At 40.8% G+C, this 19,819-nt stretch overlaps 2 protein-coding genes across 9 annotated transcripts; one reads left to right on the top strand and one right to left on the bottom strand.

Annotated features, from left to right (window-relative positions):
• Positions 1-1,763: 1,763 nt before the first annotated feature.
• On the top strand, positions 1,764-8,912 carry ppef2b (protein phosphatase with EF-hand domain 2b). Of its 3 annotated transcripts, none has more exons than XR_011239085.1 (18): positions 1,764-1,903; positions 2,153-2,222; positions 2,323-2,469; positions 2,549-2,676; positions 3,437-3,491; positions 3,670-3,845; positions 3,960-4,214; positions 4,294-4,460; positions 4,683-4,719; positions 5,222-5,371; positions 5,659-5,976; positions 6,105-6,290; positions 6,400-6,542; positions 6,633-6,739; positions 7,432-7,595; positions 7,719-7,806; positions 8,128-8,396; positions 8,781-8,912. XR_011239085.1 is itself a non-coding variant. In XM_069513246.1 (18 exons), exons 2-18 carry the CDS (start codon positions 2,171-2,173, stop codon positions 8,310-8,312), a joined length of 2,265 nt encoding a protein of 754 aa, XP_069369347.1. In that variant the 5' UTR covers positions 1,764-1,903; positions 2,153-2,170; the 3' UTR covers positions 8,313-8,454. The 3 variants fall into 3 exon arrangements, 2 of the variants coding, with proteins under 2 accessions (XP_069369347.1, XP_069369346.1); XM_069513246.1 differs by lacking the exon at positions 8,781-8,912 and having other exon boundaries at positions 3,960-4,074; positions 4,168-4,214; positions 8,128-8,454; XM_069513245.1 differs by lacking the exon at positions 8,781-8,912 and having other exon boundaries at positions 8,128-8,454.
• A 743-nt stretch (positions 8,913-9,655) lies between these two features.
• On the bottom strand, positions 9,656-19,311 carry nup54 (nucleoporin 54). 6 transcript variants are annotated; one of them, XM_069513247.1, is made up of 15 exons: positions 19,163-19,311; positions 18,226-18,333; positions 16,877-16,960; positions 16,540-16,704; positions 16,048-16,134; positions 15,102-15,260; positions 13,917-14,137; positions 13,639-13,826; positions 13,299-13,495; positions 13,128-13,182; positions 12,211-12,304; positions 11,822-11,929; positions 11,528-11,647; positions 11,030-11,140; positions 9,656-10,102 (listed from the first exon to the last, which is right to left on the bottom strand). In XM_069513247.1, the coding sequence occupies exons 1-15, from the start codon at positions 19,203-19,205 to the stop codon at positions 9,974-9,976; spliced, it is 1,869 nt and encodes a 622-aa protein (XP_069369348.1). In that variant the 5' UTR covers positions 19,206-19,311; the 3' UTR covers positions 9,656-9,973. The 6 variants fall into 6 exon arrangements, with proteins under 6 accessions (XP_069369348.1, XP_069369350.1, XP_019938100.1 ...); XM_069513249.1 differs by having other exon boundaries at positions 16,669-16,704; XM_020082541.2 differs by lacking the exon at positions 16,540-16,704.
• Between the last annotated feature and the right edge of the window lie 508 nt (positions 19,312-19,819).

The raw sequence follows: 19,819 nt of genomic DNA, 5'->3' as shown, positions 1-19,819 counted from the left end.
AACCGGTTGAGTTGATGTTGAAAAACAGGACTTTTAGAAAAGCAGAGTTACATTATCTAACTATCTTAAAACAATAATGCAAATAAAACTATAGCTAAATTGCCCAGTAATAAAAACTTTGTATTGCATAGTCTCCAAAGGCTGCATTACATTACACAGACTGTTATCAACTGGAGCTCAATATTGCATCAGGGATTAGTTAGTTATTAGATATTTCAGTAAATACCACCAGCAGGTTGTTTTTTTTTTGAATTTGTTTGTTTGTTCATCTACTATTTAAAGGTTCAGTGTATAAGATTTAGGTGAAAGGGATCTATTGGCAGAAATTCAGTATAAAATAATCCTAGTCATGTTTCCACTAGAGTTTAATCATCTAAATTGTACGAATTGTTTTCTTTACCCTAGAATGGTTGCTTTATATTTAAATACCTCTCTACGGAGGCCGCCATGTTTTTTTACAGTAGCCCAGACAGGACAAACTAAACACCTGTTGAGTTTTAATGAACTGAAGGCTACAACAAGTTCTGCAACATGCAACTTCACCACTAGATGTCACTAAATTCTACACACTATAACCTTGTGCCAGCTTGCTCCAAGATGACAGTATCAACAATATATGATATAATAGAACACTGAGTATAACAAAGAAAAGTCTAAAAATACAAGTGAAAAATAAGAATATTAAGTGCATTGTAAATTAAATAAAAACATAGTGTGTACAGGGTAATGCAGAACCAGTGCCTAGAAAAAAATGAATAAAATGATCAAGTAACATGAGACAGTGAAACTAAACAAAAGTGGCAGTAGGTAGTGATGATTAAAGGAGTAAGTAATATGAGATATTACTTATCACATGATATTGAAATAATATAGTTTGTGCAAAAACTACAGGACATTACCACAAAAATGTGTAGAGGGAAGGTGTATGCTTTAGGGAAGAACCCAATTAATTTTGGGGCAGTTTGTTTCGAGGATATTTATGAGTATGTGCAATTTGGTGCATATCCAAATAAAAATGTGGATCTACTGAATTTAAATGTGGTTTCATGAGAGGACTGTTGGGCCTTGGCGAAGGTATGCGCTCTAGTTCCTGATGTTTTTGTTATCAGCCATCTGTTGAACCTCGATCTTATCTGCATACATTTCTATCAATTCTCTTAGTTTTTGCTTTCAACTGCTCCCCTTCTTTTCTTTTTTTTGAGCATCATTACTGATCCACTTGTTTCCCTGACTGTATTTGTGGATAGATACTTATGCCCACCATCTGTTGAGACATGTCAACAACCCTCAAACACTCACAGTTAAGTATCAAGGTCAAGCAGAACACGACCATCAGCATCTGCAGCTGAAGCATCTGAAGCTCAGTATTCTGCTATGTCCAGAATGGACAAGTCAAATAAACAATGATTGCACGTGATATGAGGTATTTGTTTTGAAATAATATTTTCTGTTACCCATATGATTGCATTTATTGGAAATAGAAGGATCAGTGTTTAGTGGTCATGGAGATAGAGAAAGTACATTGGCAGTAGCAGTTGTCACATTAGTCACATTGATGACACAGGCCAACACAACCTGCTTCAAAGCAGCTGCTGCCCTTTATCAGAGCGCTCATCTGTTTATTCAGCGTAGATGCCAGGCGTAGTAAGGTTTTAATCCTAATCCACTTTGCATCTTGTTGTTTAAGTGATCACGGGGTTTGTCCGAGCTCATGAGCATTTTCACCACTGTGTGTGTGTGTGTGTTTGTGACTTTTGTGAGTGTGTGGCTGCAGGGACGGAATATGCAACAGAAACCTCACACACACTGGGACATGTGCTGCTGTGTGTGGGAAATGAAAAAGTCCAAGATTTGCAGGAGAAAATAGTCTGAGGAAGGAATGAAAGAAATGTAGCGAGGGAAGGTAAGGACGTTCTGATATGGTAACAATTTTTTAGACAAAACAAATAATTCTATTTATACTTTTGCAATGATGTTGTGAGAACAAAATCCAATAATTCTAATAAGAATTCAAAATAGACATTTTTAACATCAAAATCTGAAATAAAATTGATAAAATGACAAATGTGTTCTGCTGTTATTATGGCATTATTTCCAGGTTGCAAAACTCAAGGTTGGATAGCTTATATAAAAGTATCTTTGTCTTTGACAGTGAAAACAGCAAAGGGTCATGGGATGTGGCATGGGAAAATCTGAACTACGGCTGAAAAAATGTGACAGAGGTGCACCCTTCATCAACAAACATTTTGGTGAATAGTCAAACAAAGTTTATATAGAAATGTCTTGAATATTGAAATAATCGTCTGTCGTTACCTTTTTTAGTGACCATCTCAGTTCCAGGTAAACATCAGTTTTATTCCAACATGTCTTTACACTTGTGTTTTAACTTATTGCAGAAAAAAGTCAGGTTAACACAAATAACATCTGCAATCTCTATTCATTTTACGACGCTCTGTGAAGCTGCCACTGGTGAGTCTGACACAGTGATTTAAAGCATCGCGACATGACAGAGGAAGAGTAGTAATGACTCTCCTCTTCTCTTTCCCAGCAATCAGGGCGGCTCTGTTGATCCAGCGCTGGTACCGTCAGTACGTGGCCCGGCTGGAGGTGAGACGCAGGTGCACGTGGAACATCTTCCAATCGATTGAATACGCAGGAGAGCAAGACCAGATTAAGGTTTGCACATAAGTAATATTAACTAAGCCTTGATGTAGCCTTTTTAGCCGTGTTGGATAAAAGTGGATGGAAATATATGTCCGTTCACCAGAAAATATCTCAACAACTACAGGATGGAGTGCCATGATTCATTCATGGTCTCCAGAGGATTGATCATAATGTGTGTGGTGATCCATTGACCTTCCATCTAGCACTACTATGTAGTTGACGTGTGTGAAATATTTGATAGACTGCGATGAAACTCAGAGTCCATGGTGGATAAATCACTTTGGTGATGACTCTTTATCGGAAAGATATGTCAAGTTTTTAAATTCCTCTTGTAATAAACGGGCTTAAAGTTCAGTACAAACATTCATGGTATACATTTTTTTTTGTTCCTAATAAAATGTCTCAACAATTCGTGGACGGACTGTGATGAAATTGATTACAGATGTTCATGGATACCTCAGGATTTCCTGAGGCGGCGATTGTTTTCTTCACCACACCACATTAATGTCTAACTATTGTTTGTTCTATTACTGCACCAAAGTAAATCAAAATGTAAGATCAATGTGTGTTTCATAAAAAGATGATTGTCATGAGAAATATAGAAAATTGTTCCTCTGGGACATGCACAAGAGCACATGTTTACATGCTAATTTTAGCATTGAGCCTGAAGTACACAGCCCCACACAGCTGCTGTCCATGCAGCTTCTGACTCTGTTTCTTTTCCACTGTGAATCCTTTTTTTTAAATGATTTTCTCTCATCTTCTCCTGCAGCTCTACAATTTCTTTGGCTTCCTGATGCAGCACTTCACCCCAGCCAGCAGTGAGAGTAAGACAATGAACATCTCAGCTCCTGTTTTAATTCACTGACATTTCATCAGATTATGAAAGTGAGATAATCCGAGTTTACGTGCTCCACTCCCCTGCTGAGGACAAACAAGTGCCTTTCCCTCGCCGCAACTGAACCTATCTTCCCTCGCTCTCCCCTCTCGGGCTTTTTAACACAGGAAACCTGATATCTCACATCTTTCGCGAGAATGAAATCTGCCACCAGGCAGAGTGGGAAAGGTATTTCTGCTGCGAGAGCGTTGAGGTGCCCAACAGCTACGCCGGCCCCCACCTGACCTTCCCCATGACCTTCTGTGGGGTGTCGAAGCTGGTGGAGGCCTTCAAGCACAAACAAGTAGGCACACAGCACAGAAAGCTCACTCATGGCAGCTTTGAAATCAGAAACAGAAACCTATCTGCCTCTCTCTTTGGCAATGTTTATTCATATTTGATTTTTTTCCCCCAGTAGCTGCTCCATGCTCGCTATGTTCTGCAGCTTCTTGGAGAGACCTGGAGACTTCTGAGAATCCTTACAAACATCAGTCATGTCTCCACCTGCCATACAAAGGAGATAACCATATGTGGTACACAGCAGCAGACCCTCCGTGGACACACTCTGCTCCTGTTTTTTGTCATACATTCCTTTGATTATCAACACTTTCTTCATTCCTCCCCAGGAGACTTGCACGGGCACCTGGAGGACCTGCTGTTGATATTCTATAAGGTATTCACAGGAGGCAAATCACCACATTGTCAGTGAGCGATGTTCACGTTTATAAGTACCTTGAACTTGATCTGTCCAGAATGGTTTGCCGTCGTCCGAGAAACCGTATGTCTTCAATGGAGACTTTGTGGATCGGGGCAAAAACTCCTTAGAGATCCTGCTCATCCTGTTTGGGTTCCTGCTGGTCTACCCCAATGATGTGCACCTGAACAGAGGGAACCACGAGGACCACATTGTTAACATGAGGTGCGGAGGACATGCCTCTCAGTTTGCTTCCTTAGTCTCAATCCTATTTATTCTGCCTGGAGCATTTGCATTAATGGTTTTGCATAGTGAGAGTTTGATTTTGGATTAAGGGACCTTTCCCTAACCTGAGTATTGCTCCATAGAACTTTATACACCTAGCATTCTGTTTATATTCAACCTACAGCTGATGAATAAACTAATCTTCTTATTTTGTTTCTCCAGATATGGTTTCACTAAAGAAGTTCTCTGCAAATACAGGGTAGGTCTTATGCATTTTGCTTTAACCCTTTCAGGACATCACCCTGTTCTCAGTGGTTGAAAAACTATTTATCCTTTACTTCAGTAATAAAGTAATAATTTTAGTCCATTGTTGGTTTTGATATTTGTATGGCCATTAGACTAAAATTATAGAACCATGCTAGTATCTCTGTTAGGCTGTAAATATATGCAGGTATAATATTTGCCATATTTACCATTTTATTCTTGTGCCAGCATGCTAAGATATCCTGATTTGTACTAACCACAAAGTACAGCTGAGGACAGGTCTGAGCATCACCAAAGCTATTGCAATTCAGAGATCGACTGAAACTTCATGGCAACCATTGACTGTTAAGATGTTTCAGTCTTGACCAAAGTGGTGGACTGACAAACCAACATAATCAACCAGGAGCTGCATTGCTAAAAACACGGGAATAAGATATTGAGTTAATGATAATAATTCCTATAACTGTAAGATGTCATGAGCTGGACTTGGTCTGCAGGTGCATGGCAAGAAGATCCTGAAGCTTCTCCAGAAGATCTTCAGCTGGCTGCCCCTGGCCACAGTGATTGATCATAAGGTGCTGGTAGTACACGGAGGGATCTCTGACACGACAGACCTCGACACGATAGCCAGAGTGGACAGACACAAAGTAAGAGAGGACTTCGGCATCAATTAAGGAGACATACTGTATGTTTTTTCTTCTGGGTGAGGGGGGGGCTTTAAATAGACAGGAGTGTTTCAGACAGAGGCTGAAAAAAGGAGCTGCAGCGATGAACAGTTTGAAGAAACTGAAGTGATGAAACATTCAAATGATGAACCTGAATATTAGTATTTCTCCTTTAAAATTTTTTTTTGTGGCAAATCTAAAGATATTATCAGGAAATTTCCCAGACTGAAATGTTAGTGTTCAAGCTGTGTCTTTTTGAATTTGTGCAGTACGTGTCGGCCCTCAGGCCTCCGAAGACGACCCATTATGCAGTAAATGACACAGAGGCCAGTGGTCCAGTGGAAGCCCGGCGTCGAGTGTGCTCTCTTACCCACCACAGCTCGCCGCCACCTCAGAGGTATAACCTATCTCGCCGCTCGCTGCACAACCTGCCAACTAGCTGTCAGCACAGTTGGTCCGTGGAGGAGGAGCTAAAGAGGAGGCGCAGGTTGGCTGGGTTTGACCAGTCCTATGGTGAGCTGCAGAGGTCTGACTCTGACCCAGAGTGCGGAGCGACAGCACAGACAGACGAGCATGAGTGGAAACAGGTAAGTGATGGAAAAGATCAATCTCCGTGGCAGTTTTTGTTTTAGTTGATGGAAACCATTCTTGACAGTCCTTCACCGAGTGATTTGAAACCTACAGTGTTTGCACCATGTCTGATTCATCCACCCAGATAGTGGACTTGTTGTGGAGTGACCCCATGCCCCAAAATGGCTGCGTTCCCAATGAGGTGCGAGGTGGAGGCTGCTACTGGGGTCCAGACGTCACTGAGGAGGTGCTGGGAAGACACAACCTGCAGCTCCTCATCCGCTCCCACGAGTGCAAACAGGACGGCTACGAGTTCTGCCACAACCGCAGGGTGAACACAAACAGTCACATAGCTCACTGATTTTAGAGGGATAGAAAAGTACTTACTGCTGCTACTGTTAATAAGATAATATTTACCAAGAGTCTTCGGATGCATCCAGGTGCTGACTATATTTTCGGCATCTAACTACTATGAGGTGGGCAGCAACAGAGGGGCCTACATCAGAATGGGCCCAGATCTGGTCCCACACTTCATTCAGTACCAGGCCAGCCGAGCGTGCAGAGAACTCACCCTGAGACAAAGGTAAAGATTAGGATTAAACTGTTTATTTCCCAGGTGTTCCAAGTTATACAGTTTAATTCAGATGTTTTTTTATCTTATGGTCTTTGTCAGTGTCGGGTGGACGGAGAGATCAGCCCTGAGAGCTCTGAGGGAACAACTGTTTGTGCATAAGTCAGATCTCATCAGTGCCTTCCAGGAGTTTGATCCTAACAACACAGGTGCAATACACTGAGCGGCAGATTTATTTTAACACCCTGATATAAAACATAGGAGTACTTTGTCATTACTATAGACTGTATATAAAGATGTACAACGCACTACATCCCACTAGCCAAATATCCTGGATATCTTGTGTATTTGGAGCGAGAGTATGAGAAGTGATCAGGGGAATCGAACCGTTTTAAAAGTCCTGTTGATACACGTGCTCAACCAATCATGAGTCTTAGCTGTCAATGATGATGTTTCGCATTAAATAACTAACGGACACATGAAAAACCACCAGAGTGATTAAAACTACCTGAAATGACAGAAACCATCATATTTGACAAATCAGGCTTGTTACTTTTGTTTTAATGCATTTAAGGGGAATATTCTGCTATTTTCCTTATTTTGCATCAGAGAGCTTTCCTCATTCTGTATCTATCAGTGCAATAATAATATCATAATAATAATAACGTTAATCATTGCTAGTACTTTTACTTGAGTCATTTTTAACACATGTACCTGTACTTCTACTTGTATGTCTGGACTTTTGGATTTATGACCTTATTCTGTAGCCAGCAACCAGACGGCGATCGAGACCCAGTCTTGTCCTCCATCTTTGCATACAGTCTGTCCATTACTAATTGCAGTGTATCAGGATGTAAATCGTGGTTTAGAAACAATTACCTTCCTCTGGTACTTGTCCCAGGGATGATCAGTCTGAGGCACTGGGCCAGTGCCACAGAGAGTGTGCTGAAGCTGGGTCTACCCTGGAGGGTGCTACGCCCTCAGCTTGTCAGCAGCACCCACTACAGCATGGTAGACTACCAGCAGTGGATAAGGGAGCTCTCCATCACTGAGCCCAAACTAGAGGTCAGCCTTCCAAATTTTATCGGAATCTGTGTATGTGTTTACTTCATTTGTTTCTCATCGTTTCTTCCCATCCCTGACACACAGAGTTGTAATAACATTACAAATGTGTCTTTTTCTTTTCAGATATCTGACACCAGCATCCTGGAGACTATGTACAAGAACCATTCAAACCTGGAAACCATCTTTCGAATCATAGACACAGATCACTCTGGTCAGTCAAATGCACCCTCAGTGGCTTTCACTGCCTTTTCCTACTTGCAGAATATACACAATCCCTGTGTTTCATTGGCCTGGAATATAACACCCCTGCTTTTCTATGTGGTCTTACCACAGTGATATATCAAGTGGTTGTCACTCTTCAGATACTACACATCTGTAGAGAAGAAAACAGTACTCAGTGGTCTTAGTAATACAACTATTGAAGATACATAGAAGCTGTTCATACCTATTTATTTCCACTAGATCCATAATTTTTTTTTAATCCGCAATTGCACTCAATCATATGTAAAATCAATTCCATGTCTCCGTGCAGGTTCGATCTCTTTCGAAGAGTTTCGTCAGACCTGGAAGCTCCTGAGCTCGCATCTGAAGACAGAAATCAGCGACGAGGTCATTGCCGACCTGGCCCAGAGCATCGACTTCAACAAGGACGGGAGCATCGACATCAATGAGTTCATGGAGGCCTTCCGGCTGGTGGACCTCTCTGCACACATCTGAGAGGCCGGACCAGGAGCTGCTGTAGCTGCTGCTTTGAGAACTGCCACAAATACACTGGGACACTCATCTGTGGGCATTCAGAGGGTCAGTAGGCTGACAGAGTGCAAACTAGATCTTTTCTACCTCTTAGACTGTTGGCAGATTTCTTTTTTTACAAAATGTTTTCATGTTTATCCAAGAAGAGTAAAGTATTTTTTTTTTTTTTTGGATTGTATGATTTCTTGATTTCCTGCTTAAATATGTATTAAAAATATTAAATACATGATCCTGTCTTTGCCTTTAATGATAAGTTAAGAATAAAAAAAAAAGAACTGCTCAGATTTAACACATCACAGCGTGTTTATGGGTCTTAAGAGAGTATCAGTGCATATGTGACAGTTTTATAAACGTTTTATTAGAGACACTGAGGGTCTGAAAAGTCACAGTATTTTAATGTATTATTGTTTTTGGGACTTTTACAATCTATAGCTAAAGGAGACTGTACCTAAGCCCCTATATTACCAGAACACCTTTATCAGAGACGACACTTGTGAGAAGAAGGATGCACGAGTGATCACATGCAGGGAAGTGAGGGTCACCGATCAACTGAAGAGGAAGAAGCTGGTTTAGGTGAAAGCCTTCTGTTGCTCGGTCAGCACTGTCCAGTTCATCAGGGAGCTCTTCAGGTAAAAGCTGCCGTGATGACACTATCTGTGTCTGAGGTAAAGTCTTCTGAGAGAACTGAAGAATGTGGACTATCTTCCCGTTACAGATGAACTGATCGGAGGTCAAAGGTCATGGTGACTTAATGTTGTGAATGTGATACATCAGGAACGCTGGCTGTCGCCGGTGTGGAGGAATGAGAAAAACTTAACCTATTATTCATTCAAAGTAATTTTTCTGATATTTCATGGACTAAATGGTTAATTGAGAAAATAAGAAAATATTAGTTATTATCACAATCCTGCCTTGTTTTGTCTGTCCCATGTTTTCCATGATCTCATTCCACAAAATTAAAATCATCATTCACTGCTTCTACAAGTGTGAAAGTTTACTTTCTGTCTACCTGTGGTCTCAACACCAGCATGTAGCTAAGACCCTTCAGATGTGGGTGACCCTTCTGCATGAGGGGATATAATCCATCCTTGAAAGCTGCTTAATAAGTTTAACTGCCAATCAGTCTTTCATGCGTGTGTGGACGTAATTCAGGGAAATGAATCCTATCAACTCAAGCCCTGCTTTGATGAGATGTTGGAAAGGGTTAGCCTGACGACGTAAACACAATGACCACAACAAATGCCAATGTGTACAACCTTCACAATAAAAACAAGAATATAGATGAGGAAAGAGCTGCAGTGAGAGACTTTTTTTTAAATGTAAATGAAATTTTAATAATATCCTAAACAGCATAAAAAAGGAAATACAAATATGTATTTACAATGTTGTCAATCACGACATGACTTGTTTACATGCTGTCACACGTATAGTCTCATATCCATAATCTGATCAGACATAAGGGAAGCCAGCTATTATTAGATGTTGAGTCTTTGCATTAGCTGGTACAGACAGTGGGACCTGTCTTAAGTAATTACATCAAACGGATCTTTCTCTGAAAAATGTTCAGATGCCCTTTTTTAAGAGACTAGAGTCATAGCACGTGTGTTTACTTTGGTTGTGTAGAATCAGCTCAGGATGCCTCCTCTCATGTGTCCACTGTCGCTCAGCCCGTGCTCAATAAGTTTGATGTCTTCCAAGTCGTCTTTGATGACGCTGATCAAATGACTTAGACCGTCCTGCTGCTGCTTCAAGTGCTGAGAGTGAGAGAAAAGTCAACAGTGGTTCAGTTGATGCCAAACTGTTATAAAGACAGGCATTCAGTCTGAGCATTCAAAAGGTCTGAGCATGTGTTTATAAACCACATAAGAATTGGAGATGAATAGTTACTGGACAAAAAATCTCAGAATGACACAACTTTGGTCATAATTTTAAGATGATTTGGCATTTTAGGAAATCATTAGGAAATCACTTGTCTTTCCAGAGGAGTCCCAATCAGTTAGGAGTGAGGCAGAAATGACTTCTGAAACTTCAGTCAGAGAACTCAAGTTTACAAATGTTTATTGCAACAGTAGAAAATGTAAGCGTTTGGCGTCTAGGCACCGACTTCATCATTCCCCCAGATATGATTATGTAGACATGATGGGTGTATGATTATAACCCCCTGTCTGAGCCTACAGGTGGATGCTGGGGCTGAAGCTACTGGCAGCAATACTGACGCAGCAGTGGGGGCAAGCAAAGGGAGGGATTGGACATTTTCTCATCTTAAATAGGCCACAAAATAGGCTGGGTGAGTATTATAGAAGATTGTGGAGAGTGAGGAATGTCACATGATGTGTGTCACGTGATAGGGGAAGCGCAGCTCGAGTTGGCTGCCTGAACTAGCAATCAAGCATTGCTCCATATATCCCATGAGGAGAGAGAAGTTTTGCAATGCTTAATGAGGAAGGGCTTATTAAAACTTATATTGACATTTTTATTGACTGTGACTGGAATACACGCCAAGTCCTAACAACACCACATGGAAAATGCAACAGTGATTGACCTCTAAGCATACTTAAATTACTCATAGCATAAACTAAAACTAATTTAAACACAAGCATACTGACTGGATGTCAGTCCTGCTCTGTAAATACAGTCCATAGATAAGACTAATGGGACATGGATATAAAAAATAATCTCACTTGTTTGATTTCTCTGAGAAGATCTGCATCAACACTGTAGCGCTCTTCTGATCTCACTGCTCCAAAGTGGTTCTGCATCCGGATCTGGGACATTAATTCATTCAAACGACCCTGGAAGATAAGCAAAACAGAAAAATGACAAATAATAAATACAAGTATAATTCATAACGTTTTTTTTCTCAGGGAATAGTCTGATCTCTAACAGCAGCCAAAACCACAACAGTAATGTCCATTCACAAAATATAGTGACACTTGACTAAATGAGGACTGTGTGACTGCAGTATTATATATTTTATTATAGCCTAAATAATTACAGGACTGTAAAGTGCTTTTTCCAGAATGACTTATTAGTAAGTAGTTATTACTTTACACTAAATTTAAAAAGTGCTTGTTAATTAAAACAACTGTAAATATGACTTTACTTTCCCACCCTGATTTAAAGTGTTGATGACTTGATGCAGAGAGTACTTGAACCTGCTAGAGGTTAGACACACTTGCCTTGAACTGTGTGGGGGCGTTGAGTTCAGACTGAATCGTGTCCAGCTGCACCCTGAGATGCTCCTCATCCACCTGGATAGCGTAACCACTTTTCCTCTGAATCTCCTGTTTAATCAGCACCTGCCATAAAACAGCCAAGGATGAGGAGGAGTCAGACAGTGACACAGCCTTCATTCAAACCCCATGAGGTCAGCATGGTAGTCGACAGAGTTCATTTTACAGTTCTAGGAAAAGGAGAGCCAGTAACAGCAAACACATTTTCACAGAATTAAGTTAGAAAAACGAGGCGGCTACCTGCAGCACTCTGTGAGAGAGGTCCATCAGTTTCCTCTTGTACTGGGCGATCTTTGCAACTGTGGTCGCCTGGTTCTTCTGCAGTTCACTGATGTCATTGGAGATTATCTGTAGGGCCATACATGTTCGTGAGTGAAAACAGGTAGAAAGATTTCTCACAGATCTAAAATGTTATTTTAACACAATCTGTAAATACTCCTTATATATTACTAAAGCTGAACAATAAAGTAGAATAGATTAGTGTCACCAGCTGAACAGATCCTAAAACCTACATTCCCCAGAGAGTGTTATGCTCAGCATCCCTTGTACTGCCGTTAACATCTATGGTGAAAGGGCGTTGAGTGAAGCAGATTTAGAGAACTAAGCAGCAGAGTTTTCACTTGACTTACATCCACTCTTGTCTGATGCTGTGTGGTCATCTGCTCCTGGATCTGCAGTCTGCGAAGGAGCTCCTTAAAACCCACCATAGGAACTGGGATCAACCTGAAGAAAAACATCACGAGACTCAGTGACAACATGCTGCCGCAGCTTTTCGCTGACTTGCCTTCATGGTGTAAGGACCACTGGGTAAGCACCATATAAGAAGAATAAAGGGTGTTAAATATTATTTTAATACTTTATATCACATTCCTGTTATGGAATTTGGCATCTGGTTAAGTTGCCATTGCTTTGGGGCATGTTGGGTCCAGCATCGCACCTTGCTAAGTCTTATGATGCAAATTATGATTTGTGAATATGGGTGATACAAAACCCACTGTTTTTTAAAGAAGTAAATGAAAAGCAGAGAGTGAGAGAAGACATGCAACAAAGGGCGGCAGGTCAGAATCGAACCCGGGCCGCTGCACAGACGTGAAGCCTCAATGAAATCAGTTCTGAAAAGAAAATTCCAGTGTTTTTTATCTGGGTCTTATTCTCATAACTGTGGTCATTCTGACTGTTGGCTAAACTAAATCTTCTCCTGAAGTCAAACCAGTGAACTAATGTGATTTAAGCTCCGTTTGGACACCAGTTGGGGATACATAAATTTCTTTGGAAGGTTTTAAGAGACTGGAACTGCTTGATCTGATTTCCAGTATGGTGTTTTGCTGGACACATTTAATTTTGTGAAGTATACTGAAGCTGTGCCATAGGACATACGGTTTTGATAGAGTGAGTGATGTTACCCAGTAAGAAGTAAGACTACTTGAGAGTAAATCAAAGCAGAAACTGGAAGATTTCCAGAAACTACCAGTCTTTTGTAACTTTTCTCCCCCTCTACACATTATTCATACACTATGGCTTGAATATATTTTCTTAATCGACTTACTTCTCTGGGTCAGGGTTGTCTACCTTGGCCTGCTCCCAGATGATAGGGTCCACTCCTAATAAGAAGAGACGACATCTTGGTTACAATTCAAGATGATTCGAATCACAGACCAACATTTTGTTGAAATCAGCAAGAAGATGACACGAACATGCACACGAAAAACACTTGTACCTGCAGGAGCATTTTGCAGCAGCTGTTTGAGCTGTGCTGGAGACAACTCTGTGCGTGTGACGGACATGGCCACTCCAATCTGTGTGAGCTGGAGCTTGACGTTGCCCTGCTCCAAATAACTAAAGAGTGTGGTGGCAGGGATCCGCTTGGAGGTGCCATTAGGGGAACGCTCCACCACGTAAATGATCACCTCAGTCCTGGGAGACAGAGGACACATCAAAGTTAATAATGAGATGATAATCATTATTTGTCTTTTATCATTTCTGAAAAATCCCCATTATTTACATTAGTAATGAGGAGACCATATGTGTGGAAGCAGTACCATTGTATAAACACTTACTGGTCATTCGGCAGGGCTTTGACACCATCCACATTGACAGTGAGTGTTTGGTTGTTTCCCAGCACCTTATGGAGAGACTCCACCAGATGCTGCTGCTGCACTCGCACATCAGCTTCCTTCCTTCCAAGAATCAGAACCACTAAACCATCCTCATCCTTGCTCACTGGGACACAGCTATAGCCCACTGCCTAAGAAACACAAGACACAGACGACTAACATTTGTTATTCAACATCAAATGAAACAAACAACACTTGCAACCTCTGTAATGAACTTTTACCTTGAACCTGCAGAATGGGTTCTCCTGGGTGAAGTCCACAGGTGGGTTGTTGTTGCTGTAGTAGCCCTTCCCGGTGCCCCAGTAAGCCTGCAGCTGGTTCCATTTGGCCAAGATGGTGTCACGCTCATCTCCCAACAAGGTGGGAGCTGATAGCGCGGTGACCTGCTGGTAAAGCTGAGTGGGCTGAGTCTGACTCTGCTGCTGGCCAAACAAGCCTCCTGCTGCAGTGGAAGAGAAGTAAAATTATATTTGTCTATGTACTTAAAAAACTACTGATAAAGAACTGTTATTTTTACAAAATGTGGAAGGTCACAAATCTATGAGTAAATCTTAACTATATTTGTGTGCAACGCTCAGCTAATTATAACGTGAATGCTTTGATTGTGCCTTTCTGCTTGTTGTTGCCCTCTACAGCAACAAGACATGAACAGCACAGTTTCTGAAGTTATTAACATTGTGGGTCTTATTTTTTAATTTTTTATTTAAACGGCGCAAAACACTGTAAAAACACTACTAAGTAGGGCTGCACCTATCGATAATTTTTTCATATTTGATCATTTTTTATAATGAATTTATAAAAAATAACATTTCCTCAAGCAAAGGTCTGAAATGTCATAATGTCTAACATGTGTTATGATTCAGTGCCATATATTTTGAAGTAGCCTTGTAGCTGTGTTATTGTCTGTCAAAAACTGACTCCTACATAAAAAGGACAATTCAATAAGATTTCAACAATGTTTATTGTTCATTTTCACATTGAACTGGAGGGTTCTCTAATAATAAAATAAGAATAAAATAAATGTTCTTTTCTCGTTTTAAGTGTAAAGTAAGGTTTAAAAACTAAATAAACAGCTTATGAAAATGGCCTCTTAAAAATAAGTGCCAGATTAAAATAAAACGCTCCGTCGAAATCTCATATATGTCTGGGTCCGTACAGAGAAGCGTCTGGGTCCGGGCCGTGGTCGATCGTGGGTGATTTGTATCCATGCTTTGACTAGGCGCAGTCAACTTCCTTACGACGCGTCAATGGACCTTATGCAAATCAACGTATTTACGTAATCGATGACGTCGAACAGCCCTACTACTAACACTTGAAAATATGATAATAATAATAAACCTTTGCTTGGTTTTAAAATGAGAGAAATCATGACACTAAAAGTGGTATTGGTAATTTTGATCTCTTACCTTGCTGTTGCTGAGTTGACTGGATATTAAAGCCTCCGAACCCTCCAAGACCAGTTGTTCCTAAACTCGTCCCAAATCCTGTTGTTCCAGGCGCGGTTACAGTGCCAAGCCCAGAGGAGAATCCAAACCCTTTGTTCTGTGTGTTACCAAACAGGCCTCCTAAAAGAGAAGAGTGTGCCAGCACAGTGAGAAAATATAATCCACAGTCTACACAAATAAACTGCCGGTTTTGCCGAAGGATCACCGCAAACTGACTCATGTTGGGGTGGAGTGAGTGAGACATCTTGTGGAAGCTTCTATGTGTGTTGGCATTTAAACACAAAGCTGAGCATGAGGCAGTAAATAACAGTTCTGGGAGGATGGTCAAGAGGACTGAGGGATATAATAAAGCTTTTTTTTCTCCTATTACCTCCGCCAAAGATGAAACATTTTCGTCTGTCTGTCAGCAGGATTACGCAATAACAATGATTTCCACAGAACTTGGTGGAAGGATGTGAGATGTGAGATGGGCCAACAAAGAACCAATTAATGTTTGGCCACAATTCATGGATCTTAATGAAAAAAATCTATATATTCAGGGGACTGATCTCTATGAGTGGGCAATTTGGTGGGACTGTGGACCATGGGCTGTGCTCTTCTGAATGTCACTCTAATTAGTTTCCTCACAATTTTATTGTTTTTATTACAAAAGTTTATTGGAAAGTGCCATGTTGTTTGATACCAATTATACAGAAAATAGAGGCAATGTTGCTTAACTGTCAAGAGTTTATTTGACCTTAAAAACTGTTTGAGTATCATTCAAACAATTTTTCTAGTTTAAACTTATTCCATATTTTATTCCAATCCTCCATATCACTGAAATATCACCTAAATTAGTTTTCATTCTACATGCTTTAAGTTTTCCTAATCTCATAATATCTTGGTATGAAATATAAAGGGAGCTGACCTGTGGTGTTCGAGGGAGCAGCAAAGCTAAAAGTGGACCCTGGCGCAGCAGCAGTGGTTGTAGTCGTCCCAAAGCCACCGAATGTGCCTGATAAAACAGAGCAGATCAAGTGAAATGAGACAAAAGACGAGCCACAAGAAGAGGCGAGAGAAGGACAGAATGAAATTGCTGTCTATCTGATGTCAGTAGAAGCGGGAAAAAAATCATGATTATTCAGTTTCAAGAAAAGTTTAGTTTCTTTCCATTTACCACTGTTCTTCTGTTTTACATGTCAGGTGAAAATTTAGTGGCTTTCAAAAGCAATCAAATGAAATTAGTGCATTATTTTAAATTTTGTCTCTTCATGCAAATGGAAACAACAATGCATCATGTGTTATGAGATAAATCACTGAGTGAGATGAAAAATCACTGCACCACAGAGACGTGAGTATGGATGAAAATGTGTGTTTACAGACACAGACGGTACAAAGTAATCAATCAAAGGTCATCTACCTGTGCTAGCCAGGCTATTACCAAAATTGAAAACAGTGCCAGTGGTGGTTGCTGTACCAAAGCACCCCACATTAAAGCTGATTGCTGCCGGGTTGGCATTTAAACCAAACCCCCCAAAACTAAACCCACCAGCCGTGGTGTTTCCAGCTCCCAGCCCCCCAAATCCTGCAACCAGTGCAGGCAGGCAGCAAGAAAGAGAGAATGACATGGAGGAGTAAAGGTCAGGACACCAGGCATAATATGGGCTTAGTAAACAGCAGTTGTTAAGTGCCTTAAAGATACAGCTAAAGAATTTTATAAAAAAACATGTGCTTTATAAATAAGCTGTATATCTTACCAGTGTTGGTGGAGCCAAAACCAAATCCTGTGGCTGGTGCAGCAGCAGTGGTGGTGGCTGCCCCAAACCCAGGGGCTGTAAGAGCTTCAGAGAATAAACATTTTCATTTGAGTGAAACAAGTAAACTTTGTTTTAGCAAGTAAAAGAAAATGGGCAACATCTAATATGACAGCAGTTTCGGTTCAAACTGTTTACATATCTATTGTGACAGATATTATGCTGTATTGATTTTTTCTCAGAAAATACATTTATAGTGTCAGTCTTATTATCTTCACTGAAAGCCAACTATTGTATGGGGACAAGTATATATTGACATCTGTCAAAGCCAAAGAATATTCTCCATTTTCTATTACCCTGTGGAAACCAAAGAGCCAATGAATACAACCTACACAGATAGAATACATCATGTTTTTCCATTCAAAATCACAAGCAGCAAACAATTATTTTTAAAATCTCATATTAATATCTGATAATTTCAATAACAATATGCATTTATTTTAGAGCAAAAACAGGTGAAAGACTAATGCCGCTTTGCATCAATAACCATCTAAATCTTTAAGATGAAGCCCCCGTACAGAAATGGTATTAACATCTGTTCTGGGTGATCAGATTGTAAGAGAACAGCTTTTATTACATGTGTCGCAACACATTTAAATGTGTCCTGAGTGTGTCTCTTGTGTCACTTGTGATGGGATCTCACATGCTCAATATGCAAATAATTACGACTGTAATTTATGAGCTGACAGATGTGTCCAATAACAATGTTTCTCTGTGAGAGAAAGAGCGAGGAGTAAGAAGGGGCTGAATGAATCTCTAGCAGCTGCGCTATGAAGAAACACAAATTTAAGAAAAGTACCAAAAGGTCATTCTATTCTGACCATGAACATTGAACATAACTAAACTGAGAAGCCTCAAAATACATTTGATCATTGATTTGAGAAAGTGTAGTGGGGCAGAGGACGACAGCTGAGTAGGTGATCCTTCATATTTGGCCCAGGACGGATTTTGCATTTACACAGCGAAAAGAATGTGACCATGTGTCCCACACCAGCTTCCTAAGTAGTCTGAATGATCAGATCTCAGGACGCAGTGAGGACACAGATGGGTGCAGTCAGACCAGAATTTAGTGTTGACCACTTGAGATCAGATTACTCAAGACACCAACTGCACATCTGGTTAACTCCCAGCTGCTACAAATGTTCTTTGACCCAGTGGATCAGACAGAGCCACTGGTGTGTCTCTCCGGCAACTTCTGATCGACATCGCCATGCAGGCCGTGATGACTATGGGTCACGAGTGAGCGGAGGAGCCTCTGGCAGTGAGGATCAGGATCAGGGAACTGGACTTACTGCCAAATCCAGATGAGGCTGTGGTGGTGGTGGCTGCGGTGCCAAAGCCAAACGCTGTGGATGCTGTGGTCTTTGCACCAAATGAACCGAATGAAAACCCGGGGGCGCCTTTGTAAGGAAACAGAGAGTGCCGTGAATGCTGGGCATTCTAGGACAGTACAGCTACAGTGCAGTGTTACACTCATCTCTTTAAAATCAACAATAATCCTTAACTTACATTGATAAACATTAGCTCGTAAGCTAGTGACGATAATAATTTTGTTGCTGCTCGTGATTAATTGTTTGTTGCTGATTGTGAATGTTTCTTGTTCTCAGGCCTCTCATGGAAAAGAGATCTTGATCTCAATGCGACTGCCTGATTAAATAAAGATAAATTAATCCAAAAAATAGTGTTAGCCATAACATCTACGATAACGTTGTATGAATAACAACATAGGTTAACTAGCCTACTTTAAAATGGCATTTTATAACATGTGTGGCCTTCGCAAGAACACAGATGATGCTGTGGGTACTGGGTGTTATAAGACAGTGCAGCAACAGTGCAGGGATTCTATCATCTTCTAAAATCAATAATAAACATTAGCTCACATTGATCAACGCTAGCTCATAAGCTAATGCTGGCCACAGCAGCTAACAATGTATGAATATTAATAATAATAACAGCTAACTAGTCCACTTTAAATTGAAAACGAGCCACTACACGTGTGGTTATACAGTAAACTTGACGTGTCTTCACTTCACAGCGAGCATGTCCCGTGAAGTTTATCATTAGCCGGTAGCTGATGTCATGCTACAGCAGCTGGATGTGAGCTAACGGCTAACTGTTTACATTTACCGATTATGTAAACACACCAGAGTGACGCCACCTACACAGTAAAAGCGCAGCATGTCTCCAGCCTCACTGAAACTCTCTCCAATGTATTTAAAACCCACTCACTTGACGCTGTGCTGCCCGCGGCACCGCCAAAATTAAACGCCATGTTGACAGTCACCGGAAGTACTTCTTCTTCCTCTTCTCTTTCCTCTTGAGTTGGTGCAGTTAAGATTCAGCACTCCGGCGCATCAGCGACCCCTGTGGTCAGGATGTGAGCGGTGTCCACAAGCTACTGCAGGAGTCAGCAGGCCCAGGGCCGGCACACGCCTTTGTGTGGCCCTTCAAGAAGAATTTAACGTAAGGGGCCCTCTGCTTCGGGCACCACCAATACCACAGATTATTGTCAAAGTTTGATCATTTGCACACAAAGTGTAAATCTAGCACATTAGCAACTTTAATAGTAGCAGCTTTGTTAATATGACAGAGGTTAATCTGACTGTTTACTGTTTATTAGGGTTATCTTTACAATACAGCAACTATCAATGGGAAGCCTGCCAGGTAAACTCAGTTTCCTCACATCTACCCCAGAGACAGTCAGTGAGCTTTATCTGTTAGTTTTACCTCTGACTGAATTGTGGAAATGTTGTGTTATCACCTGAGGACCTAAAGAAAGTAAAACTGCTTCGCACAAGAAATAGATCTCCTCACATGCAAAATATTCCACAACCCCACTAAAATAATAATGATAATAATAACAACACCAATAGCAATAATGATCTA

Source organism: Paralichthys olivaceus, chromosome 18, assembly GCF_024713975.1.
Source record: "Paralichthys olivaceus isolate ysfri-2021 chromosome 18, ASM2471397v2, whole genome shotgun sequence".
NCBI classification, from domain to species: Eukaryota; Metazoa; Chordata; class Actinopteri; order Pleuronectiformes; family Paralichthyidae; genus Paralichthys; species Paralichthys olivaceus.
The sequence above is the reverse complement of the archived record's forward strand: the minus strand, read 5'-3'. Positions and strand labels throughout refer to the sequence as shown.

Bases quoted from the DNA above. Each gene is read 5' to 3' on its own strand.
- ppef2b (XM_069513245.1), top strand. From the start codon at position 2,171: ATGGGATGTGGCATGGGAAAATCTGAACTACGGCTGAAAAAATGTGAC. The intron at 4,720-5,221 runs GTAGGTCTTATG...CTTGGTCTGCAG, and splicing joins AAGTTCTCTGCAAATACAGG to GTGCATGGCAAGAAGATCCT. The intron at 6,291-6,399 runs GTGAACACAAAC...GGATGCATCCAG, and splicing joins AGTTCTGCCACAACCGCAGG to GTGCTGACTATATTTTCGGC.
- nup54 (XM_069513247.1), bottom strand. From the start codon at position 19,205: ATGGCGTTTAATTTTGGCGGTGCCGCGGGCAGCACAGCGTCAA. The intron at 13,183-13,298 runs GTACAAGTGTTT...TCTTCTTATTAG, and splicing joins GCTGCAAAATGCTCCTGCAG to GAGTGGACCCTATCATCTGG. The intron at 11,930-12,210 runs GTAAGTCAAGTG...ATGGCCCTACAG, and splicing joins AGCATCAGACAAGAGTGGAT to ATAATCTCCAATGACATCAG.